This window comes from Schistocerca cancellata, chromosome 5 (assembly GCF_023864275.1).
Source record: "Schistocerca cancellata isolate TAMUIC-IGC-003103 chromosome 5, iqSchCanc2.1, whole genome shotgun sequence".
NCBI lineage: Eukaryota > Metazoa > Arthropoda > Insecta > Orthoptera > Acrididae > Schistocerca > Schistocerca cancellata.
In genome coordinates this window covers 95,772,774-95,797,609 of record NC_064630.1, presented here as the reverse complement: position 1 = coordinate 95,797,609, position 24,836 = coordinate 95,772,774, and the positions used below count along the sequence as shown (strand labels likewise).

Sequence of the window (24,836 nt, the reverse complement as noted above, 5' to 3'; positions counted from 1 at the left end):
GAAGTAGCCAAATCTAAACAGTGTAGCAGTTCTACTATATGTTTTTCTCCAGTTTGTTTTCATCAATATGCACTCTTAAGAACTTACAATTTTCTATCTTGTTTATTATGTGTTGTTGGTATACTCGGGTAATTGGAGGTGGTATGTTTCTGAAATACAAAACTGGATGAACTGCACTTTTTCAAAGTTTAAAGTCAGCCAGTTTGTGCAAAACTCTTCAGTAACTTTGATAAAAACATCATTTATTGTTTTTTCTGTTGATGCTTCTTTGCTCAACTTCACAGAACTGCTTGCATCATCTGCAAACAGGACTAATTCTTCTTCCTTATTCGGATAGAGTGGCTGATTGTTAATGTAAAACAAGAACAGTAGTGGGCCAGTGGCAAACCCTATGGGACTCCCATTGTAAATTCTATCCATGGAACAGTCTAGGGTAACTTTCTACATTCAGAAGAACTAAACTACTAAGAACTAAACGAGCATTGACTAACCCTCTGGCTGCAAATAGGATTTATTCCAAAAGCTAGAAAATTTTCTCTCTCTTTTAACAATAGTTCACCACCGATTTTATTTTATTATCTGATCTGTCAATATCAGACAAGATATTATGTGTACTGTTGGATTTTGTACAAATGTGGTAAAGTACTGTTCGTAATACGAAAGTATTTGTGGGTCATTACTTGTTCTAGTTACTTTGCAAAAGTGTTTTTTTGTTGTGAAGGTACTCTGATACCTGTAATGTTCCAAGGTTTTTTTAATGACTTACCATTATTACATTTAATTATCCTTTTAGAAAATCTGCTTTCAAAAATGGATACAAACGCATTAAGAAATATGTTGAATTTAAAGCTTACATTAGGTTTATTGTAAACTTCAAGGCACACTAACCGCCAGCAGGCAAAGAAATCAGGTCAACCAAAACATACCGTACTGAGTCTCAGCCTTGACTTGTGATGTAATGATGTACATGTACACACATACTCCTCAAGCCAGTATATGGTGCATGGTAGAGGATACCTTGTACCATTATGAGTTGTTCCCTTTCCTGTTCCACTCACCAATGGAGCAGCTGTCTGTATGCACCCATACAATCCCTAATTTGTCTTATCTTGTTTTGTGATCCTTACACAAAATGTACGTTGATGGTAGTAGAATTGTTCTACAATGAGCTGTAGATGCTGATTGTCCAAATTTTCTTAATAGTGTTCTGTGAAAGGTACATCATCTTTCCTCCAGGAATTCCCATTTGAGTTCACAGATCATTTCCATAATACATGTTGATCAAGCCTACCAATAACAAATCTAGCATCATGCCTTTGAATTGATTCAATGTCTTCCTTTAATCCGGCCAGGTGGAGATCCCAAACACTTGAGCTGTACTTAAAAATGGGTCACACCAGTGCTCTATAACCAGATTCTTTTATAGATGTGCTACACTTATGTAGAATTCTCCCAATAAACCAAAGACAACCATTTTTCTTCCCTACTACTGACCTCATTTGCGTGTTCCATTTCATATTTCTGTGTAACATTTATTTATTTATTTTACATGTCCAGGAAATGAAATTATTACAATGCTGGTATATCATTAACACCAAACACACAGAGATTAACAACATACAGTGAATCAGTTACAGAGGAATTCCAATAAAATACAGGCAAAAAAAAAAAAAAAGAGAGAGAGAGAGAGAGAGAGAGAGAGAGAGAGAGAGAGAGATTAATATGTACAACAAGAATTTGCAAAATACAGCAAGGATGATAAAAAAAATTAACAAACAAGGCCCCAGTGTTCAGCGATGTTAACTGCCATTTTGTTAGTTGTAGCAAGATTGCTAGTAGTGCATGTATCCAGCAGAATCCCACAGACTAGCAGATTTTGTTGATCTTGTAGGTCACCACATTGTCAAACTTGATCATCACTGTTGAGGCCTCATTTCCTGAGGTTGGCTTTGCATTGTGATGCCCCTTGTGTCTCCCATGTAACTTTATGCCTAGATATTTAACAATGTGACTGTATCAAGCAATATATCAATAACATTGTATTCAAACATTTCAGTTACGTATTTTTATTCAGCTACAGGAACTTACATTTTTCTACATTTAGAGCAAGCTGCCATTTGTCGCACCAAATAAAAATTTTTCCTTAAGCCATCCTGTATCCTCCTACAGTCACTTAACAACACTTTCCAGTACACTACAGCACTGTCAGCAAACAAAGAAGATTGCGACTCATGTTATCTCTCTGGTAGTTTATGTAGATAGAGAACAAGAGTGGTCCTCTCACACATCTCGTAAGCACTGCTCGTGATACCCCTGTGTCTGATGAAGGCCCACCGTCCAGGATAATATACTGGGTGCTTTTATTTAAGAAGTCTTCGAGGCACTCACTTATTTGAGAACCTATGCTGTATGCTCGAACCTTTGTTACCTCTCTACAGTGGGGCACTGTGGCAAACACTTTCCGGAAATCTAAGCATATTGCATCTGCCTGGTGGCCTTCATTCATGATTTGCAGAATATTCTGAGAGAAAGTGGCAAAGTGAGTTTTACATGAGTAATGCTTTATAAATCTGTGCTGATTCATGGACAGAAGCTTTTCTGTCTCAAGGAAATTAATTATGTTCGAACTTAGAATATGCCCACGAATTTTGCAGAAAACCAGTGTTAAGGATAGCGGTTTCTATTTTGCATGTCCTTTGGTTTACCCGGAATACACCCACGAATTTTACAGAAAACCAGTGTTAAGGATAGTGGTTTGTATTTTGCAGAACCTTTGTTTTACCCTTCTTATGTATAGGGGTCACTTACACTTTCAATATTTTTTTCCCCCCCCACAGCTGCTTGGGGCTTTGTGCTGGGAGAGAGATTTGCAATAAATACAAGATAAGTAATGAACCAGTGCTAATAAGTAGTCTCTGTAAAGGCGAATTGGGATTCCATCCAGATCTGGTGACTTATGGGTTAGCAACACTTTCAGTTGCTTCTCAACACAGAAATGCCTATTTCTGTGTCCTCCATACAGCAATCTTTGTAACAGTTAAACAATGGTATGTCTGTACACTCCTCCTGTGTTAAGTATTTTTAAACGCAAAATTTAAAACTACAGCTTTCCTTTTGCTGTCTTCTATGACCCCTCCAGACTGATTGGTGAGTGACTGAATAGAAGTCTTCAACTCACTTAGTGAGTTTATATAGGACCAGAATTTTCTTGGGTTCTCGTCAAGATCTTTTGCTAACATATGACAGTGGAGGTAGTTGCTTGCATTGCACATCAGTCTTTTTATAGACACATAAATCTCTACTGGCTTTTGCCTGTCTACATTTCTGTGTTCTTTTCTGAACCAAGGGTGCAGTAATCTCTGACATCAGCATTTTCCAAATTTTGTTATTAAAATGCTGTAGATCTTTTCCACACTTCGTCCAGTTACTCAGCACATTCTACCCCAGAGCATGGTTTACAGTCAGTTTAAACTTCCCTCTTAATTCCTTATGTCCATCATATTGAAACCAAATGATGCCCATTTATTGTCTAACTAGGATGCTAACAACTGCTTATCTACTCATACCACGATGCTGTGTTATTTTACATCATGCCTGGGTGCCATATTTGAAATATGGCATGTTTGAAGGGGACTGAAATACCTAAGTTGAAACAAGGCCCCGGGAGTAGACAACATTCCATTAGAACTTCTGACAGCCTTGGGAGAGCCAGGCCTAACAAAACTCTACCATCTAGTGAGCAAGATGTATGAGACAGGCGAAATACCCTCAGACTTCAAGAAAAATATAATAATTCCAATCCCAAAGGAAGCAGGTGTTGACTGATGTGAAAATTACCGAACTATCAGTTTAATAAACCACAGCTGCAAAATACTAACGTGAATTCTTTACAGATGAATGGAAAAACTGGTAGAAGCTGACCTCTGGGAAGATCAGTTTGGATTCCGTAGAAGTATGGGAACACGTGAGGCAATACTGACCCTACGACTTATCTTAGAAGCTAGATTAAGGAAAGGCAAACCTACGTTTCTAGCATTTGTAGACTTAGAGAAAGCTTTTGACAATGTTGACTGGAATACTCTCTTTCAAATTCTGAAGGTGGGAGGGGTAAAATACAGGGAGTGAAAGGCTATTCACAATTTGTACAGAAACCAGATGGCAGTTATAAGAGTCAAGGCGCATGAAAGGGAAGCAGTGGTTGGGAAGGGAGTGAGACAGGGTTGTAGCCTGTCCCCGATGTTATTCAATCTGTGTATTGAGCAGGCAGTAAAGGAAACAAAAGAAAAATTCGGAATAGGAATTAAACTCCATGGAAAAGAAATAAAAACTTTGAGGTTCGTCGATGACATTGTAATTCTGTCAGAGACAGCAAAGGACCTGGAAGTGCAGCTGAACAGAATGGATATTGTCTTGAAAGGAGGATATAAGATGAACATCAACAAAAGCAAAACAAGGATAATGGAATGTAGTCGAATTAAATTGGGTGATGCTGTGGGAATTAGATTAGGAAATGAGACACTTAAAGTAGTAAATGAGTCTTGCTATCTGGGGAGCAAAATAACTGATGATGGTCGAAGTAGAGAGGATATAAAATGTAGACTGGCAATGGCAAGGAAAGTGTTTCTGAAGAAGAGAAATTTGTTAACATCGAGTATTGATGATGTAAGTGTTAGGAAGTTTTTTCTGCAAGTATTTGTGTGGAGTGTAGCCATGTATGGAAGTGAAACGTGGACGATAAATAGTTTAGACAAGAAGAGAATAGAAGCTTTCGAAATGTGGTGCTACAGAAGAATGCTGAAGATTAGATGGGTAGATCACATAACTAATGAGGAGGTATTGAATAGAATTTAGGAGAAGAGGAGTTTGTGGCACAACTTGACAAGAAGAAGGGACTGGTTGGTAGGACATGTTCTGAGGCATCAAGGGATCACCAATTTAGTACTGGAGGGCAGTGCGGAGGGTAAAAATCGTAGAGGGAGACCAAGAGATGAGTACACTCAGCAGATTCAGAAGGATGTAGGCCACAGTAGTTACTGGGAGATGAAGAAGCTTGCACAGGATAGAGTAGCATGGAGAGCTGCATAAAACCAGTCTCAGGACTGAAGACAACAACAACAACAACAATGAAGGGGAAATTAAGTAATATGTGGTGGCTCTGTCAAGTGTTGAATTTCAGTGTTCTGAAACTTATTCGTCATGGTATTAGTGACTGGTTGCAATTGAAGGTATTGGTGGGTTCTTTGTTTTGTGGTCAGAATTGTTAATTGCTTTGGATATGGCAAAGAAATTCAGTAGCTGTTCATTGACTGTTGCTGTGATTGAAGATATGGCCAGTACAATGAAATTTTTGCTACTATATGGCTTCATGGCCAAATTTTTATAGTATCACGAGTGTCAAGCACATAAAGTTGACTGAAGTTGGTGCTTCATTTTGTTGTATTCTTGTTCATTTCAAAATAGTGTATAATGTAATGTGTGTTCGTTTGGTTTGTTAATGAATCATGGTATTTTGTCTAAACTTAAGTGTTAGTCTGCATTGAAGGAAAGTCAGTTACACTAACTGGGGTCTGTAATAGGGAGTATTGCAAAGTCTGTACAAACAGGTGCCACAGACTCACAGACGAGTGCCTCTGTTGGTAAATGTGTGAATTAACATTGAAGAAAAGTGGTTGTGCTGATTGACTGATCTGTAGTGTAGGCCACTGTCAAGATTAGGTAGGAATGTTAATAGTTTGGTTCTGAAGTTACAAAGCTAATGAATGTGAATGGAGAAGAAATTGGCTGTGATGACAGACTGTTCTGCAATGTAGCCTCAGGTCTAGGTTGTGGATTGTGAAGTTTAGTCATTTTCTGGCTCCAGCCACATTTAAAATGATGTTATCAAAAACTTTGTGGGCTATTTTCAGAATGTCTTGTTTTTCGAAGTTGTTGGGGAGGGGTGATGTTCTGATAATCTTCATGAATACATAGAGGGCAGGCTGATCGTGTAGAAACAACCGCATACTGCCTGCGTCTACATAGCCCCCCCCCCCCCCACCCCCTCCAGTTGCCTATAAATAAACAGTCCACAGTTCTGTTGCAGTTTCTTCAGGATACCCATGAGCTGTAATTTGTAGGTGGCAGTCATCAGGTGTAATTGTTGACTATGAATCGAAACTACAAGGCAGATATTTGGTGTTTCATTTCACACGATATTAAATTTTTGTATGATGTTACCATGGTGAATGCGTTTTGTGGGCAACTTTCTGTGTGGACAACCCCCTCTTGCTGTAAACCGACTACACCTGCACAGTATAAACTTGATATGATCCTTCAAGGTATGTTGACAGACTGAGTGTACATAAGCCTTTTTGTCTTGTTCACAATTGGATACACAGTGTGCTCCGCCGAACTGTACTGGGAATACAGGTGTACATTTACCTCCATTAACACATCACAATGTGTAATGATTTCCTTTAAACAATGTGCATAGACTATTTAACATTTTTTCAACATTAAATAGTACATATCACATGGCTTATGGGATATCAATGCTTTTTTACATTTTACGTAAAGAGTGAAACTTTATTATTATTATTCATACTTTAACTATTTTTACATAATTACTTATTAGTAAAAGAACCAGTGAATAACTGTTGCTGCTAAGGATACGAATTGAAATATGTGACAGGAGAAACAGTTTATTTTCACAGGTAAACATCATGAAGTCATGTGACTTTTAGAGGCATTGTGTGTTGGTGACAAAAATTCAGTACTGCACATCCGAGTGACTTACCCCATAGCTCTTCCTAGTCTGTGGTCAGGAGTAGAGTGCAAAACCTTTTTAAAAGCTGTCTGTCTAGTACTTATTTAATCTGCTAGTTTTTTTATATCATTTGAATAAAATGTTTTTCCTACTGCAGTGAAATCATCCAATTCTTCTTAATTTCTCACTGTTCTGTTATTTTAAATCTCACAAATTATTGTGTGTGAAAGTTTCATTTTCATGAACAAGGTATGAAAGATTAAATTCTTGTGTGGTGGAGCATACACTGAATTACTAATGTGGGACAGGTTAAAACTAAATGAGCCAAACCTAGTTACCAGCTTTCTGCAAGCTGTGTTCCACCAGCTAAGCCATCTAATTATGCTCAACACCTTGGTTTCTGTTCCTATTCCTTTCCTTTAAAATGTTCTCTTGGAGTAGTGTGGAACAGGAAAACTGACATTCGATAGAGCTTGACATAATTACATTCTCAACATGAAATTCATTCAAATTATGCATGTCATTTAAATACACAATTGTAGCACATGAACACTTGCATGCACAAGAAGCAACATAATGTCAGAACTGGACTTCACAGTTTGAATGTCAGCATGAGATGACTGAAGTGTAATTGACATGACAATGACAGATTGTAAACCCTGGAACATTGGAACACTGCCACAGCTGTGCTAACCCCATTGTTTTGTTAGAATTTACTCCTACTTCAACATAGACTCTGTGTGTGTGTGTGTGTGTGTGTGTGTGTGTGTGTGTGTGTGTGTGTGTGTGTGTGTGTACTTCCTGTAGGCTAGTCAATATGAGAATGGCATTGTGGTTTTTAATTTTTATTTTTCCCCACATCTGTCTTATTTTGGTGTAATCTGCTGGAACATTTCTCAAGTATAATTAGGACAGTAGATCTGAATGCATCAACCATTATCAAACATCATATCACATGAATGCCTAGTGTGATGATGTAAAATTTTGGTAATGCGCTCCATATTGTGGCTGTTTCCTACAGGGATTACTACTGATTTGGCAAAGTTGTAGAGATTGGTTTGGTGTCATTTCTTCTGTACATACATGGAGTTGTATTTCATAAACACAGTATTCATCCATATAGTGCAAGGAATATTTAATACTTATATGTAAAACAGACACTGTTTCTTTTCTATTCTTCTCATCCATCTAACCTGTTGCTAATTGAACGAATGTGTGAGAGGTCCCTAGTCATTTACTAGCCCATGATAATCTTTCAGTAACCAGAGTGTTGACATCTGAACTTGGATGAAAACTGAATAGAATGAAATACTGCATGCATCTATTCGAATTCAATGGATTCATCATTGTGACATATTGATATACATAATAGCAAAGAATTTTTTCTTTGTATATTCTTCTTTTTCATTACTCCTTCCAAGAGCTTTTACTGCTTTAAATCTGCCGTTCCATTGAGATGTCTGAAATAAAAATTTTTATTACACTTTTTTTTTTTTAATTTAATTTACATCTTCACTCATTTCACAATCTAGCATCACTCATATATTAATTAATCTGTGAAAAATTACATGATTGAAATAAAAACATAGATGCTGTTATTGTAGTACATGGCACCTGCATTGAATATGTAATTTCATTCTTTCTGTTGTTATTGGTCCTGTGTCAATAAAATTTAATTAATTTCTGGATGTTCCTTGATAATGTAGTACACTTCTAGTCAAGTAATGTGTGAATACATCATCAAGATAATTAATAATTATTTCAGCTGCACATTGTTTAAATCTTAAATTACTTTTTAAAACTATATTAAGCCTCATATAAAGTGAAACAGGAAAAAGCTAACATGCAGAAGACAGCAGTGATGTATCATTGAAAGATCACTGCTCATGAATGGAAATGTAGATAGTAAACAATTGTGCTTAGGTAGACAAAATTTAAGAGTAGAAAGAAATTACTTAGTATTATTCAGCACTTGTGAAGAATGATGTGTGCCTTTCTGCCTCTCTCTCAGTGAGCATTCAGTAAATTCATGTGACGACAATATAATAAACAATTTTGGGAAAAAGTCTCACATTTCTGGTTGATTTCTTTGTTTTGTGCACCTCAGCCTTAACACACCTGTGAGAACTATATGTGATTAGACTATGAGCAATTGTATAAACAGTATTACCTGTTACGTGTTTGGGCATTGTGTCCATTTATGGCTGTGCCATGTTAAAGTTGCATGGCCTGTGGTGTTTGTTGTGTATCTAGTCCTTGTATTATTGTGTGTTTAAGACGTTTAAGGACACACAAGTGATAGTCATATGTTAAGATAGTAGCTGGAGAAAAGTCGAAGTGAAGGAGGTAAGAGCAGTAATTTCAGTACCAAGTTTTTAGAAGACTAACCAATTTTAAGTTCAGGGTGATCCTTCGCTTGCATCATCCCACATTTAATTTCAGTACACTTGTTCTACTGTCAACGTAATTTACAAAACATCTCTGACTGGAGAGAAACATTTGAGGCTTCACAATAATAATAATAATAATAGAGAAAAATATTGAATGATTATTAAGTATATACACTCAGAGGTGTACAACAAATTATCGTAATTTGGTCAGTTACCATCAATAGCTAAGCAAGGACATTGAAAAACATTTCCTGTTTTTTAACAATTTACATTCTGACATTTACTCTTTTAGAAGGAGTATACACAGCACTGAATGTTTGTGACAGGTTGAAACAGTGTGCAAGTTTTTGACTCCAACACAGATATCTGGCTCTTGCAGGTAGTGCAATTGATAGCACACTGTCCAGAAAGGCAGGTGTCAGGTTTTGTGTCTTGGGGCAATATGCAGTTTTAATTTGTCACAAATGTTCAGTTTGCTTCATATTTTATTCTTGCTGTGATAAGCTTCAATTTCCAAACTGTTTGTATCTTAGTACCTTTGATTTTTTTTCTTCTATGAGTTGATAACACTTCTAACTTAAGCCTTTTATAAATATTTAATAGAGTTTACCAACTATATATTCACTGAATTGACACAATAAGGAACAATCACAATTCTTTCTCAGGCGGTTGCAGTACCAGTTTGTAGAATGGTTGAGAGATACTGAAAGTGGTACCCACCACATAGTGAGGATTGCTTTGAGAAGAATCATATCATCTTTATAAGTAACGGAGAAGGAAAAGTTGTCGTCACATACCGATGTACCAAATGAACAGCCATCTCATATATGATTTTAGTTGTACATCTACCCCAAAATGCATCATGGGGTGTAAGTAACTGGGGGATATCTATCATTTATTTGATGTGTCATGTTATGTGTCACCTGAATCTGATTTTCATAATGTACAGCTGCTTCTTTTAATGGATTGTCCTTGTTTTCTGTCTGTATACAACAAAAAACAGCATACTTAATTCTTCTTTGAATCACATTGTTATAGATCTGCAAATTGAATTACGCTGGATTTTTCCCCTTTGAAAATTTGAGTTGTGATAAGAAATCCACACTCATATTTTCATTTCATTAATAAATTATTAAGACTATAAACAATACATGGATTGCACTTGTGACTGGTCTTAGAAACTTAAGAACATGTATCTATCTATCTGCTGTGGTTAATGAGCAATGAGCCCCAATATTGCATGTGTAACAATTTTTCTGAACGATTGTTGCATATTTTTTCAATGAGTAGTGGAGGTAGCATTAAGGAATTTTTGTAGATGTATTTGTGAAAACTTTATCTGTAGAAAAATACTAAGTTGTGTCATTCTGTGTGTACTTTTAGCCCCATATACTTAAAACATTAAAAAATGAGAAATGATTATGTAAGTTGATATAATAATCAGATACTGAATTAGACATATTAACTTAAAATTCACTCGTGTTACATCATCATGTGTTTTGTAAGACTACTCACAGTTAACTGTTGCCTCCAAGCAACAGGATACGTCCTTCGATGCTATGCTGGAATGTGAAACCCAGTGATTTAATATGATTAATATAGACATTGTAAATCACTGTGCAGCATCAATTAGTTGTTAGTGATGGGTTTTGATTAATAGGTGGAGCTATGTTTCATTTTGCAACCTGTTTTTTGTGATATAAGAAGAAAAGGCAAAACAAAATTAGGGAAGTATCACACATGGAGCAGATTGTGGTAGAGAGCATCCTGCCTCTTATCTTATCAGCTCCATTTCAGGTTCTGCCTACCAGTGAAGGAGAAAGTAATGTAAACAAATATTACCAGCCTGAGGCAAAGTGTAGTTGGTGTTGAAAGTTACTGTGCTAGGAGACCTCACTAACTTTTTCTCTTCATACTTTTATGTTCAGGATATACATAGCTTTTATGTACAGGATATTCATAGCTGGGGATGCGTGGTCACATTATCATAACAGTTCCTTAAGCTTTCACAAATGCAGAGTCAGTTATTCAGTGTGAAATCTGTTAATATTTTTAATAATATTGTACAAGTAACCACATTTATTTTTGTCAGACTTCAGTTGATCTGTGCTGTAGTGTCCTTTGGAAACCCCTTTAACCACCACCACCACCACCACCACCACCACCACCACCACACCATTCTAGCTGACATGTTGTTTTGAGTCCACTTATGGATGTATGGTAACCACAATACCTTATTTGTATTGTGCACATATTTAAAAAGCGTTCCATCCATGAAACTGATAATTTTGTGATGAGAAAAAAAGAGCTCTGATATACTATAAATGAAAAATATTAAGGTACAGATATGACATTACAAAAGAAGTAGTAACTCCACAATGCTGTACTTGTGTCAGAGGAAGTTTTCATTTTAATAATTATGCTACTTTATTTCCTTTTTGTTTCCTTTATCTAGCACAGCATTTAATTTGGCAAACTGATGTTGAATAAGAAGTTCCTTTTTTTTAAAAACTGTTTCAATAAATTATGTACTATGAATGGTTTTATCTCATGTGCATGCACAACACTTACTTTTCTTATTTGGTGTGTAGATAAAAATATAAAATACTAATTTTCTCATATACTGCATGCAGAAGCTATTATTATTGTGTTCATGCTACTTTTGTTGCCCTTCAGTCACCACTGATTGTTGATGTAACATATAATAAGTTTCCTTGCAAACACTACAGATATATTGGAAACTTGGGCATGTGGAAAGGAATTTCATATTCAACAAAGATTATTTGATTAATGTATTAATTAGTAATAAACCTTCTGCATTGCAATCACAATAAATAATGTTTTAACAGCCTAAGCTGTATGATTTCATAAAAAAAAAGTCCAGTTGCTACAATATATTTATTGCTCTTATGTTGTCTGGGATATTTGAAAGATAAACTCCATTTTCAAGCCAAAATTAAAGTTTGAACTTGCATCTGTTTCAGTTTTTCATCTTTTATTTGATTGCATGGTGCATCTCAGTATACTCAAATAGAAAATACAACTTTTGAATTTTACATCATATGATTGACAGAAGCTGTGAGATTTCATTGTTTCATTCATTTCAGTTAAATGTGCAGTCATCTATAATCTACTTTCCAAATTCAGACAGTGTCACTCTAGAAACATCATTTGTCAATCAAGACAACCTCAATAATTTTTGTCAGCACTTTCTGACAAACCATGATAGTAATTAATCTTTAAGAAGCATTAGGTGATACTCCATTGCTGTTGAAGATGTCTTAATGGTACCAGGAATATTTATTGTTGTTTCATTTATTTAGCAGGTGTACTCACATAGACGGTCACAGTCACTGCCTCCTCGCCTTGGCACCAGAATGAAGCTGCCGAATCAGGGTCACCTACCTCAACTCTTTGCTTCACCATATGTTCAGACATACCGATTCCATTCTGGACTTGGTGGTGACATTTGTGTACATGAATTAATGGCTGAGAGTCGTTTGTGCTTCCAGTTCCCTCAGCAACTGCTGTAAGTTATAAATTATTTTAATACAAGAATTTTTGTTCTTGGGGTATTTTTATACTTTATAACGAATGATGTTTTTTACCTGTAGTGAAACTCCAAAATGTCTGATATTACAGATGACAGATCATAATGTAGCAAGCAACCCATAACCAGTTGTACAGCAGGCAGAAAAAAGGATCACTAATAGGAATACAGAAAACAGCAATTAGATTGGAACTCAAACACTTAGCAATAAGTTGATAAAAATAGTTATACAGAGTTACGTAGGGAAAAAAGGCCAACTAAAGCTATCAGTACCAGATATTACCTGTGCCCTGTAACATAATGATGATGCCGTGTATGGCATCATACATGTACGAACAGAAAAGGAACAGAACAACAAACTGGCAATATCTCTTTTTGCATCTGTACTATTTTTTGGAATGCAGGTTGTGGTGACAGATTGTTCTATAGCATAGCCCAATGTCTACGTGGTTGTAAAATGAGCGACTGGTAGTGAGTTGGTGACATCAAACGCTGCAGTTAACCTGGAAAAAAAGAGGACATGCTAAAATTGTGGAAAGTAGACGAGACAAATAAAATGATAAAAATTTCTAATATATAAATTCAAGTCCTCTGCACTTCTTTCTTAATCTCAGGAGCTGCTTTAGGGATTTTGATAGGGTTTTTACTAAGAGGTAGACTGATTTATGAGGAAGGTTTGTGTATATAATTTATAAATATTTCAAGCCAGTTGACTGAACTGTGATGAATTTGTCAAACATGACTGTGAAAATGGTGCCATTGCCATCTATCAGTGAATGACAGAACTCCTTGGATCTACAGTTTTGCACAACACAATAAAGCCACAGCCAAACTGAGTGCACATGAACCCTCTGATTTGTCTGCTGTACCAACAACAGGAAGTGTTTTGTGTTATGTGGTCAGTGTGGACGCAGCTTAACATATTCAGATATTTGTGTGTACACCTTGAAATTAAGCTACATTTTGTGCATATCTTTGTATAACCTAAAGTCTACCAAGTGAAGAGTAGCAGCATTGCTCATAACCATTGATGGGTTTGTAAGTTTCTAAAAGGAGGAAACAGACAGGGGCACGGTCTTCTTGACACCTTAGAAATGGAGAACTGAAAAACATTCAGGAATTAATAACTAAATTTTTGAGTGCTTCCATACATGTCTGGGAGATGCACTTCAAAAAAAGATGAAAATTTCTGCCTCCCTTCCATTTGCCATCGTAATTCATACAATTAACTGTAAATTCATTGAACTATGGGCAGTGAGTTACTTATCTACGAAGTATTGTAAGCAGTGATTTTAGAACAGTTGCATAGCACAAAATCATGAGAATCCAAAACCTATAGTTTTTAATTTTTGTATGCAGAAAATAAAACATTTTCCGAAAAACTACTTCAGCAAGGGATGCACCTGTGTGTCATTTACATATAAGTTTTTTCAGCAGTGAAGCAGATGACTCAAATTTAAGTTTTCTGCTTCCCATGAATCAAACCCAGATGTGGACATGATTCCTTGCATGGCAGGGCATATAAGTCTGCCACAAAGAATTGTAGCAATGAGTATTAACAATGAATCAATGTGTACTTGGGTGTACAATAGAAACACAGCCTTCAGTGCATGATATGCTACAAGTTCAAAGACATACCTAATAATGCATGCAAAGATGCATCCATGATTTGTATAGAATATGTACATTGGTTGTAAACATATTAATTAACTCATGACGTGCTCTCATCGTTGCCACGAGGCATCATTCCAGACACGGGTAACATTCATGCCTCCTAATTAATTTCATGGCGTGCACTATTTAAATCATTTCAGTTATATGACACTGATGATTTTAAATACCAAACATTGTTCTCGGCATTTTATGGGTAACTCAATGTAATGGCCCATAAACAAATTTGCTGCTGCACCAAACAGGTCATCTGACCGTAGATACTTACTGTTTAGTGGTGAGTTGACAGCATTCAGCACTGCAATTGATATGGAAAAAAGAGGACATGCAAAAATTGTGGAAAGTAAAGAAGACAAAGCCAGGGCAAGTTATCAGCAGACTTGGTGTTAGTTGTGCATTGTCTGAATTATAAAAGAAAGGCTATACCTCTTTCTCTTTTTGTAAATAGTTCTTTTCATCTCTTTGAATCACATGTGATAGGATGTTATGATTCATCCAGCAAGCAGTGAGGCTATGTACTGAAGCATATGTTATCAAAGTGAGTCAATGGCCTGGTGTGAGGTACACGAAGCACAGTCCTTGTAACAGGTGGTGTTTCAACTGATTGATGGTCTGTTTGCATTGTGGGATCCAGGTACATGAAGTTGGTTTTATGGAATTCATTCAGTACTACTAAAATTTGGCTGTGTCGAGGATGAAGCACAGATTTTAATTTGTCACTGTGGCTCTGTGGTGGGAATTAATGGTGTATTTTAGAGAACAACACAGGCCGTACCCCATCCTTTCTGAGAATATGTCACAAGTACTCATCATCATGCTGGAAGAACTGGCACTTCCCTGGGTTTCAGTGCAGACTCATCTACCTTATTATCAAGAATATCTGTCACCAGTTGTGCATATTGATTTGGTTTCTTCCCATGATTATCAGCTTATTGAGGTGTACACAAATTGGTGTAGGATGTGAAAGCTGTTCTTCTATAAATTGTGAATATTAGCTAGTAAGTGATACCAAAAATCATTGTACAAATATTGGTACAAGCCAGAAAGAGTATAGATCATTCTGAACGTGTGTGATCCCATTGAATGGTAACTAAAATTATTCTTCCATGAGTTGAATATTTGAGGAAAATGACCAGCTGCTTGCCAGGAAAATAATTCCTCCAGGAATCTCAACAGGTAAATAACATATTAATGATGGATTTTGCATTGCTCACTGTCTTTTAGTTTCTGGAAATTTGCAGGGACCCATCAGATGTGAGGACAGTAATGTGGGGATGTCAGAAGTGTTAGATGAAATGTGGTGGAGAACTGCTGTTCAGGCTTTCAGTTGAACTTCTAGCACATCATTTGTGACAGTACATAGTGCAAGCTGTGCCTGTGAAAACTGAAGGGTGCTGTCAGCATGAAGAGGGATGTGGCCTTCGAAATTCTTGCTGGATCAGTGATGTATGACTATGGACAGGACACTACTTGATAGGACCTCAGACAAATCAGTTAATGAAAATCCAGAAGTGTTAAAGAAATTCAGTCCATATATATTCATGACACATTTTGAGTTATCTTCATGAACTTCAGCAGACACATGGCTGATTTACACTTATCAGGTGCCCAAAGTCAGCTCTAGTGACTACCAGTGTGTGGCAAATGTTACGCTGCATTTTGAAAGCAGTGCATCTCATGCTGGTCAGTTGAGGCTACAAGGAATGTTGTTGTTGCTCTGGTGTCGAGCCAAAAATGTAATTAATGTCCAGCAGTGGTGCGGCTGTGACGTAACTTTCTGTCTGTGGGTATAACTGGTGGATGCACCTTGTGTGTGCGTACTCCATTCAGCCAAACACATGACATTATTCATTCTGTTACAGAATGTTGGTATGAGCTCAACACAGTGTTAATAAAGGCATGGCAAAATGGGTATTCTATTCCTTGATGCATTCTGGGAAATATAGCAGAGCATGGTAATATTGGGGATGCAGATAAGTGTGTATGGTTTGGTAAATAGGTGCTGTGGTAAGTGCACTGTCCTTTGTATGACATTTTCACAAGCCATTATGAACAATCAGGAAACTTCAAAGATGTCCTTAACTTATGAAGTATTCAAGTTGAGGGCTTTAACACATGATTGCAAAAGCCATATATTCTGCATTACTCAATTTCATATGAGGCTGTGTGCATATGAGTAGCTACACCCCAAATTGAATCAGATGAAATGGCAACAATAATTTATGCCTTGTAATTCACAGACCGATTGCATATCAGATTATCCAGGTTGTTTCTTGCATTTAATAAATCCAAGCACAAAAGTTCCATTCAGATAAGAAACTTTCATAACAGTCAAAATATTTGTGGATTGCACCAGGTCAGGCAGTAATTACCTTAACGCTTGGTCCGTGAAATGAGTTACCCCAGGATGGTAACATCAGTCTCTCGCAAAGTCTTTCCTGTCTTCACAGACACTATCAAATGCTGGGAATGTAACGAAGGCTGATGAGATCAAAAAATGAGGGCTGGGACAATGGAGTGGATCGTGTAAGAGTTGTTCGATAAGCTTTTACTACTGCTGAAGCTGTAATCATGCCACTGTAGCAGTATCTATAGAAGCTGTAGCTGTTGCTGTTTCTATAGTTATCAGTCCTGCAGTTGCTACACCAGTTGTTTCTGTTGCTGCTGTAATTTTTAAAGTTGATGCTGTATGAGTTTCAAAGCGTCCTCTTTCATAAGAAAACTGGAATTCTTCTACATCCATTAGGATAGAAATAATAATACTATGTCATTCCAAAATCCTTATCACTATTTTTCCCCCCTCAAAAACTGGCCATACACAAAAGTTCAAGACACATTACGTGTTACAAGTTATATAAATAACATAGTTATATAAATAACATAGTGAATAAAACAGGTTTCAGCTATACAGTTAAAAAAAATAGTATCAGCCTGGGGCTCAGTGGAATTTAGTCAGTGCTAAAAGATCCTGCAAAACAACACAACAGAGTAAGTTCATGAACAATCTTATTAGCATGCAGCACATAGCATGCAGAACATAGAAGCAATTCAGAGGCGGGCTGCTCGATTTGTTACTGGTAGGTTTGATCATCACGCAAGTGTTACGGAAATGCTTCAGGAACTCGGGTGGGAGTCTCTAGAGGAAAGGAGGCGTTCTTTTCGTGAATCGCTACTGAGGAAATTTAGAGAACCAGCATTTGAGGCTGACTGCAGTACAATTTTTCTGCCGCCCACTTACATTTTGCGGAAAGAACACAAAGATAAGATAAGAGAGATTAGGGCTTGTACAGAGCCATATAAGCAGTCATTTTTCCCTCGTTCTGTTTGGGAGTGGAACAGGGAGAGAAGATGCTAGTTGTGGTACGAGGTACCCTCTGCCATGCACCGTATGGTGGATTGCGGAGTATGTATGTAGATGTAGAAGTAGATGTAAACTAGACTACCAGTTACAGTTAATTGGCTGTGGGCAAATGGCCACCAGCTTATATTTACATTGGGGAAGAAGAGACTGCTCGCAGTTTGAAATATAGAGTACTTGTATTGATTGACATTCTAGGCCAGTGACTCTTCTAGTGATTGAAGGTCGTGATATTAGATCTTTGAATTAATTAGGCCTGAACAAAACGGCATCAGCCGTACAAAAAGTTTTGTTTTACTTTTCTTTGTGCTGGGTAATATACATATATTACATGTGTAATCATTTTGACAATTGTGTATTATGTGTGTAATCATTTTGACAGTTTTATATTACTGTATTCCTATACATACTATAAAACCTATACTTAAATTTGGGATATTTGCAACACCCAGGAAGAGTGGCCCAAATAAATGAAAACTTGGGAGATGTGTAAACAGTGCACCAAGAATAAGCAGTTGTAGATTGTAGAGAGGTATCATACACTTAGGCTGGTCAGCACCTTCACGTCTGTGATTGTAAAGACCTTTGAAGAACTGTCAAATGAAGTTGAAAAGCCAGTACCATCATCTCACGTTAATGTGTGGTATCCGTACCAGATCGGGTTGACGGAGGAGATAGAGAAGATCCAAAGAAGAGCGGCGCGTTTCGTCACAGGGTTATTTGGTAACCGTGATAGCATTACGGAGATGTTTAACAAACTCAAGTGGCAGACTCTGCAAGAGAGGCGCTCTGCATCGCGGTGTAGCTTGCTCGCCAGGTTTTGACAGGGTGCGTTTCTGGATGAGGTATTGAATATATTGCTTCCCCCTACTTATACCTCCCGACCAGATCACGAATGTAAAATTAGAGAGATTAGAGCGCGCACGGAGGCTTTCAGACAGTCGTTCTTCCCGCGAACCATACGCGACTGGAACAGGAAAGGGAGGTAATGACAGTGGCACGTAAAGTGCCCTCCGCCACTCACCGTTGGGTGGCTTGCGGAGTATAAATGTAGATGTAGATGTAGAATGTCAGAGATTGCAATATCAGCATGTGTCAAATTAGGCAGCAAGATTGTAGTTGTGCTGCTGAAAGAATGTCTGTGGCAGTTGGCAACTATGTTGGCAATGCTGCTATGCATCTGTGATAAGTGCGTGAAATCAATGGTTAGAAACTGTCCTGGCCGCCTGACTATGAATATCACACCAGAAAGTTGTAGAGCCATTACAGTGCCATAGTATTGAAGTGTGATAAAACTAATAACCTCAGGAGATCAAAACATACTCTCTTCATAATTAAAAAGAAAAGTTTACTGTCGTGTTACTGTGTGAGCATCCAAGGAGCCACCAGCAGCAGCCAGATGGTTCTCTTTTCCTGAAGATGTCTTCTACATGAAGTCGAAACTGGTCATTAATAAAATATTATTGCACCGTTGACTGTTGTTTTAACCCAGTAAAAAGAAAAGGTTTGGAAATATATGTTGAGATAAAGTAAAGGTCATGATGTTTCAGTATTTCAATACGTATTTTAATATTTAGATGCATTTCTTACCCAGATCTTATGGAAGAGGGTAGATGCCACAGTATTCAGTTTGTGTCATCATTAGCCACATCTCCTACATCACTATCACTGTCTTGGCAATTGCTGCTACCATCCCCTAATCTTGTCATCAACTCTTCCACTTTTTGTTCCAGTGGACTTCCTCATTTCCGTGCCTTTTGTAAAAGACATGCCTTGTGTGTGTGACTATTTTTCTATTTTATGAGAGTAATACTGCCAGAGCCCCACACTCTAAAAACTCAATGTCTTTTAATTATTCATGTGTGCAACATATGATTTCACCTGAGCCCACACTAGTTCTATTGCAATGCAACTGCAAAGGTACTCTGTGACAGACTCTTCTACAATTGTGTCAATTTTGTAAATGATATTATGTGATTTCTGCTCTTCAGTGTGATTTTTTTAAAAAAGGTATGTGTTATTCAACATCAGTTTGACAGATGAAATGGTCAGCTAGATACAGGAAACAAAAAAAGTAAAATAAGTATTTAAATGAAAAATATTCTAATAAATTATTTACTGTGAATGGTTTTATGGTATATACATACACAAGCATTCACTTTTCTTATTTGGTGAGTGAAAGTCATGAGTGGGTAGAGGACTTATGCAATATGCTCATAGCATGGCATGACCTCTATCTTGTCTTTGCCGGTCTGTGAGCTTCATCTACAATCTTCACTCAATGGTGAAGCCCACAGGTGTGAACCTGTCTGTGTCATTGGTTAAATATTGTCTGCTGTGTGCTGATCTGTTGCCATTCATGCCATTGTCCAGAAAACATAAAAAAAAGCTTCTAGACACAATGGTCAGTTAAACACCATCTTTGGCAAGCTGAGTTGCAAAAATAATGGTTTTGATGAGTCTTGCTACAAACTGTTCTACAGTGATGGCTGCATATGTGTTTGATCCTTCTGTAATGATAAAGGTCTGGAAGACTTTGTTGTTGAACAACATAGCCATCAACAGTAAAGTTTAAGAGCTCAGTGCATCATTTTATGCAATTAGCTGAAAATAATCAATTTTTGACAATACAGTGTAATTGAATAGATAAAAATCTACTCACCAAGTGGTGGCAGGAGAATATACACATAAAAAAGGTTTAGTTTGTGGAAGCTTTCAGAACCAGGGGCTCCTTCTTCTGGCAGAAGGGTTGAGGGGGAAGGAAGAGGGGTGAAGGGAAACAGACTGGAGAGGTTTAGGAAAAAGTGGTAGAGTTTGGAAAAGTCATCCAGAACCCCAGGTCAGGGGATACTTAGCGAACAGGATGAGAAGGAAAGACTGATTGTTGGGTGCTGCACCAGACAAGATTTGTAAACTTGAGATCTTAAACATGGAAGGCAGGGTAATATGCAAGATATAGATTACTGGTAAAGCATCATGCATGAGGTAATAGGAGTGAAAAGCTAAGAGGGACGGTGAAAAATAGAAAGACCAGAGAATGAAAGATATAGAAAACTAAAACAGAGTGAAGAAAGGAGTAGTTACTATGAAGAAATGCTGATATGGAAGACATTATCATAAATTAAGGCCAGATGGGTGGTGAGAACCAAGGACATGTCGTAGTGCTAGTTCTCACCTGCAGAGTTCTGAGAAACTGGTGTCTGGGAGAAGAATCCAGATGGCACATGCAGTGAAACAGGCACTGAGGTCACGACTAGTGTTGTAGAGCATTCCCTGCAACAGGGTGTTCTGTGTTGCCAGTATACTCCCTCTGTTTATGCCAAAACTGAGCTTGGCCTTCACTGCTGCCTCCCAGTGCAATAATAGCTCATGGTCACAAGAACTAGTTACAGCAGCATAGTATTCTCAAACTCTCATCTAAGCCTTTCTTCCCTCCTAAATTATCCATATTATCCAAGGGTCTCACTTGCTTCATCAGTAACATTTTAGAGCTCTTCTTCAGACAACTCCATGTGCTGTATTTTATCAGGACAGTGACAGGCCACATATTCCTAGGAATGTGCAAGTGTTCACCTGAAATTGACAGGTACCACTAGCATGGCTTGCATGTTCGAGTGACATGTCACCCATCAAACAGGCATGGAACATGGTTGGCTGCTCCTTGATCTCTTCATTCCTGTCTCCATTTGCTCCGGTGCAGCAATGATTTTTCTAATAAATAAATAAATAATGAATCTTGTCACAGTGATGTGATTTGTATGCCTCAGCGATATAGGTAGCTGCACCGTAAGTGCAAACACATCAAAGGTCTATCTGTGGAGAGGCTAGACTAATATCTGGTTCCTGAAAATGGGCAGCAGCCTTTTCAGTACTCACTGCTGGTGACATGCAGGCATTGGTTTCATTCCTACCTCCTGCAGTCATTTATTTTTTAATGTTTTGCATTTCAGGTTGTTCTAAGACTTATGTTTTTATAAACCATTGTAATTTTCTGTAAATTTTATGTACGAATAGAAGCGTTCTCTGCTGATACATCCAGTCCAGATCCAAATGTATTCAGGGAATTTGCTTTCATTGTGTTGTGTTAGTTTTGTTGATGACCCAGTCTTGTAACTGATTCTAGATTCTGCATTCTGTGTGACATAGTCTACTGGAGGGCACTGGGTGCTTTGGATATTGATAACACCATGGCTCCAATAAGGTTACACAAAAGCCATCACCTTCATAGCCAGGAACCGGAATACAAACAGTACATTCCACTGATGGTACACATTGTCAAGGTGTAAATGGATACAAAAGCTTTTGTTAGATGTAAGTCAGGCATCCAACAGTATTTTTGGGAGGCACTAGCCAGCATCTGACATAGTGGCTAAAGGAATTTGACCGTATCGCGAAATATAACAGGTGAATGCCATGTATTTCCAGTGTCTACTTTTACTTGGATGGTACAGCCAAGTTGTGGGATGAAAAACAAATAAGGAAATAACCAACACGTGGCACAAATTTCAGGTGGAAATTAAGAACACCTTTGGCAACAACCAGAGCATGCCCTCATAGCCAGATAACTGGAAAATGAAAACCAATGCATGGGGGAGATGACATATTTGTATACGCAGAGTGATTTGGAGCTGTGTTACACACCACACAGTGAACCCGAATATGATGTAACCTGACACATCTAACGAAGGGTGTGCCAGAGGACTTATGTCAAGTGCTCATTTTGGAAGGTGTAACCACATCAGAGGAGTTATCAGTTGGTGCCAACACACTGAAGCAGTGCACCATGAAAACAGTATGTTGAAACACTTCTGACAGACTGTTAAATGTTATAATGATGGCCATCAGGACCTTGCATCAGAAATATGGGAAGCAGTGAGAGAATAAGTATGAGGGTTTATGACATCTGTTGATGTTAAACTCGGACAGCCAGGGGTAGGAGCATTGAATGTTTAATCCAGTCGAGAGGAGGTAATATCACTAATTCAAGATGATGTTCACTGATCATTGGTGCCAGTCTGTACAAGGCATACCAACAAGAAGGAGTGAAGCAAGTATAGGACAAGTTACAATTTTCTTGATGACAGAGATACAGCCAGTTGCAGACCAACCATAAGACAACATACTTGTTTCCTGATGACATAGATACAAGCACGTGCTGCATTAACAACATGAGAGTGGGGGGAGAACAGAACAAAAATAAAAAGAATGTATAATGACACATAGGTATATTTCCCCTGTGGATATGCTGGACATGTTAAACTATTATGCCACAAGACATTGAAAGAGTGCCATGCATGCCAAAGCTTTGAAAATGACTACAGCTTGCCTGTTATGATGATCGCCTGCTTTATTTCTTCATTGATTGTCCTCGGTGTCGACGTACTGTGTTGCTACACTGGCTGAAAAATGGTGTAATTTCGACACTGACTACTGTAAATAAAGTAGCTGACAGGTGCCCAGTTGCGTTTCACATTTCTTTACTTTCACTGTTTACAACAACCCCCCCCCCCCTCCCCACTCCCCCAATAATACACAGTTATATATGGCCATTGCTTTATTGTTTAACTTTCGATAAGCCTCATTAACAAGTTGCAGGCGAACATCCTCATACTGCTACAATAGTTTACTGTTGAACATCTACGAGCAGTAAAAGCCTAACCTCACAGTTCACTGTTCTTGTAGAATAATAAGGTACACATGGAACAGATACTATCATTTTTTTAACACACAGTCTATTGGTGTAACACTTACTTCACAGTTAAGTGGATGCATTGTTGTTGATCTAACCAATACGGGTTCTCCATCTGAAAGTCGGCCATGGACCCACTGTCTCGGGACCAAAAATTGATGCCTTATACATCCTCACAATAATAGGTACTGAAACTACACATTGTTTGATGTTTAATTTACAGAAATTACAGTTAAAACATAACTCATTCGATCAACCGTATACATCGAAAAATTGGTTCTTTTTAACAGTTTCCTTTACTACAAGAGTTAGGCTGAATTATTTGTTTAAATCATGAAATTAACATATATAGTTACACAAACAATACTTTTGATGAAACTGTTAATTAATTTGGAGTTAATTAAGGGCTGGCTTTGCTAACATGTTTCCGAATAGAGCCAAATAAATTTTTTAAAATGCTATTAATTGTTCCTCCAAATGTTTATAATCATTATAGAATTTATATTTGTTTATATGTCAAATTAGAATTTAAGTTACGAAACAATTACTGATTTCACCCTATAATAAAAGATACTAAATAGGAATAGTCGAAATAAATTAGAAAATCAATTACATACATAAAATTAAGCACAAAATTAGATCTGGTGTTATATTCTTTAAAACTGAGGGCCAACGTTTCTCTTTTATGAAAGTGCAGCTTATGCTCGTTTATGTTAATGGTGATAAAAGAAAGAAAGAGAGAGAGAAAGAGTTTTAAGGAGGAAGTAAAAGTATCCCAGCTTGCTTCGTCACACTGAGCGACAAAGCCCCCTGCAGTATCCTGGTTGAGGTCACTCTCCAATGTGCCACAGTCGTTCCTTGTCATCATACAGAGGTACCATCCGCCCATTCAGCTGCAAAATCTCAATAAAACCAAGTTAAGTGACCATCAAAGGAGAGGCTCTGGCAGACAAAAATCCTCAATGGATGACAGTTGCCAATTTACGAGAAAAGCTGTCGACATCATCACCTACAAGCAACATCCCCAGGCATTAGTCAACGTTCAGTTATATCAGATGATTATAACCAAGAACTAAAGAAGATTATGCTAAGAGATTTTAAGGCCAATGTGCTGAAAGCTGCAAATGGAAAATATTTCCAGCCTACAGTATTTTCTTTTGCAAGAATAACTGCCGAAGCCATTCACGTATGTTGTTTTACCAGAATGCAGTTATAGTGTTATTCTTGGATGGACTTCCTGACAGGTGGCACAAACGGATTGCAGATACAGATTGCCAAAGCTACCACAACAGGATGGTGCAACAATTTTTCTGGGTAGTTGTATATTTGTTTACCAGCGAAGACACACTTGTGAGACAGGTTCTTTGAGGGGCATAAAAAAGTGAAAGAGTGTGTGTGTGTGTGTGTGTGTGTGTGTGTGTGTGTGTGTGTGA

The 24,836-nt window shown here is 37.6% G+C and overlaps 1 protein-coding gene across 1 annotated transcript in view; it reads left to right on the top strand.

Moving 5' to 3' along the window:
* LOC126188852 (inositol polyphosphate-4-phosphatase type I A) overlaps positions 1-24,836 on the top strand; it is a 260,606-nt gene that overhangs the window by 145,535 nt on the left and 90,235 nt on the right. Inside the window, exon 7 of the mRNA XM_049930493.1 lies at positions 12,459-12,664. Within this exon, the coding sequence (XP_049786450.1) occupies positions 12,459-12,664 (206 nt within the window). The remainder of the gene's footprint in view (positions 1-12,458; positions 12,665-24,836) is intronic.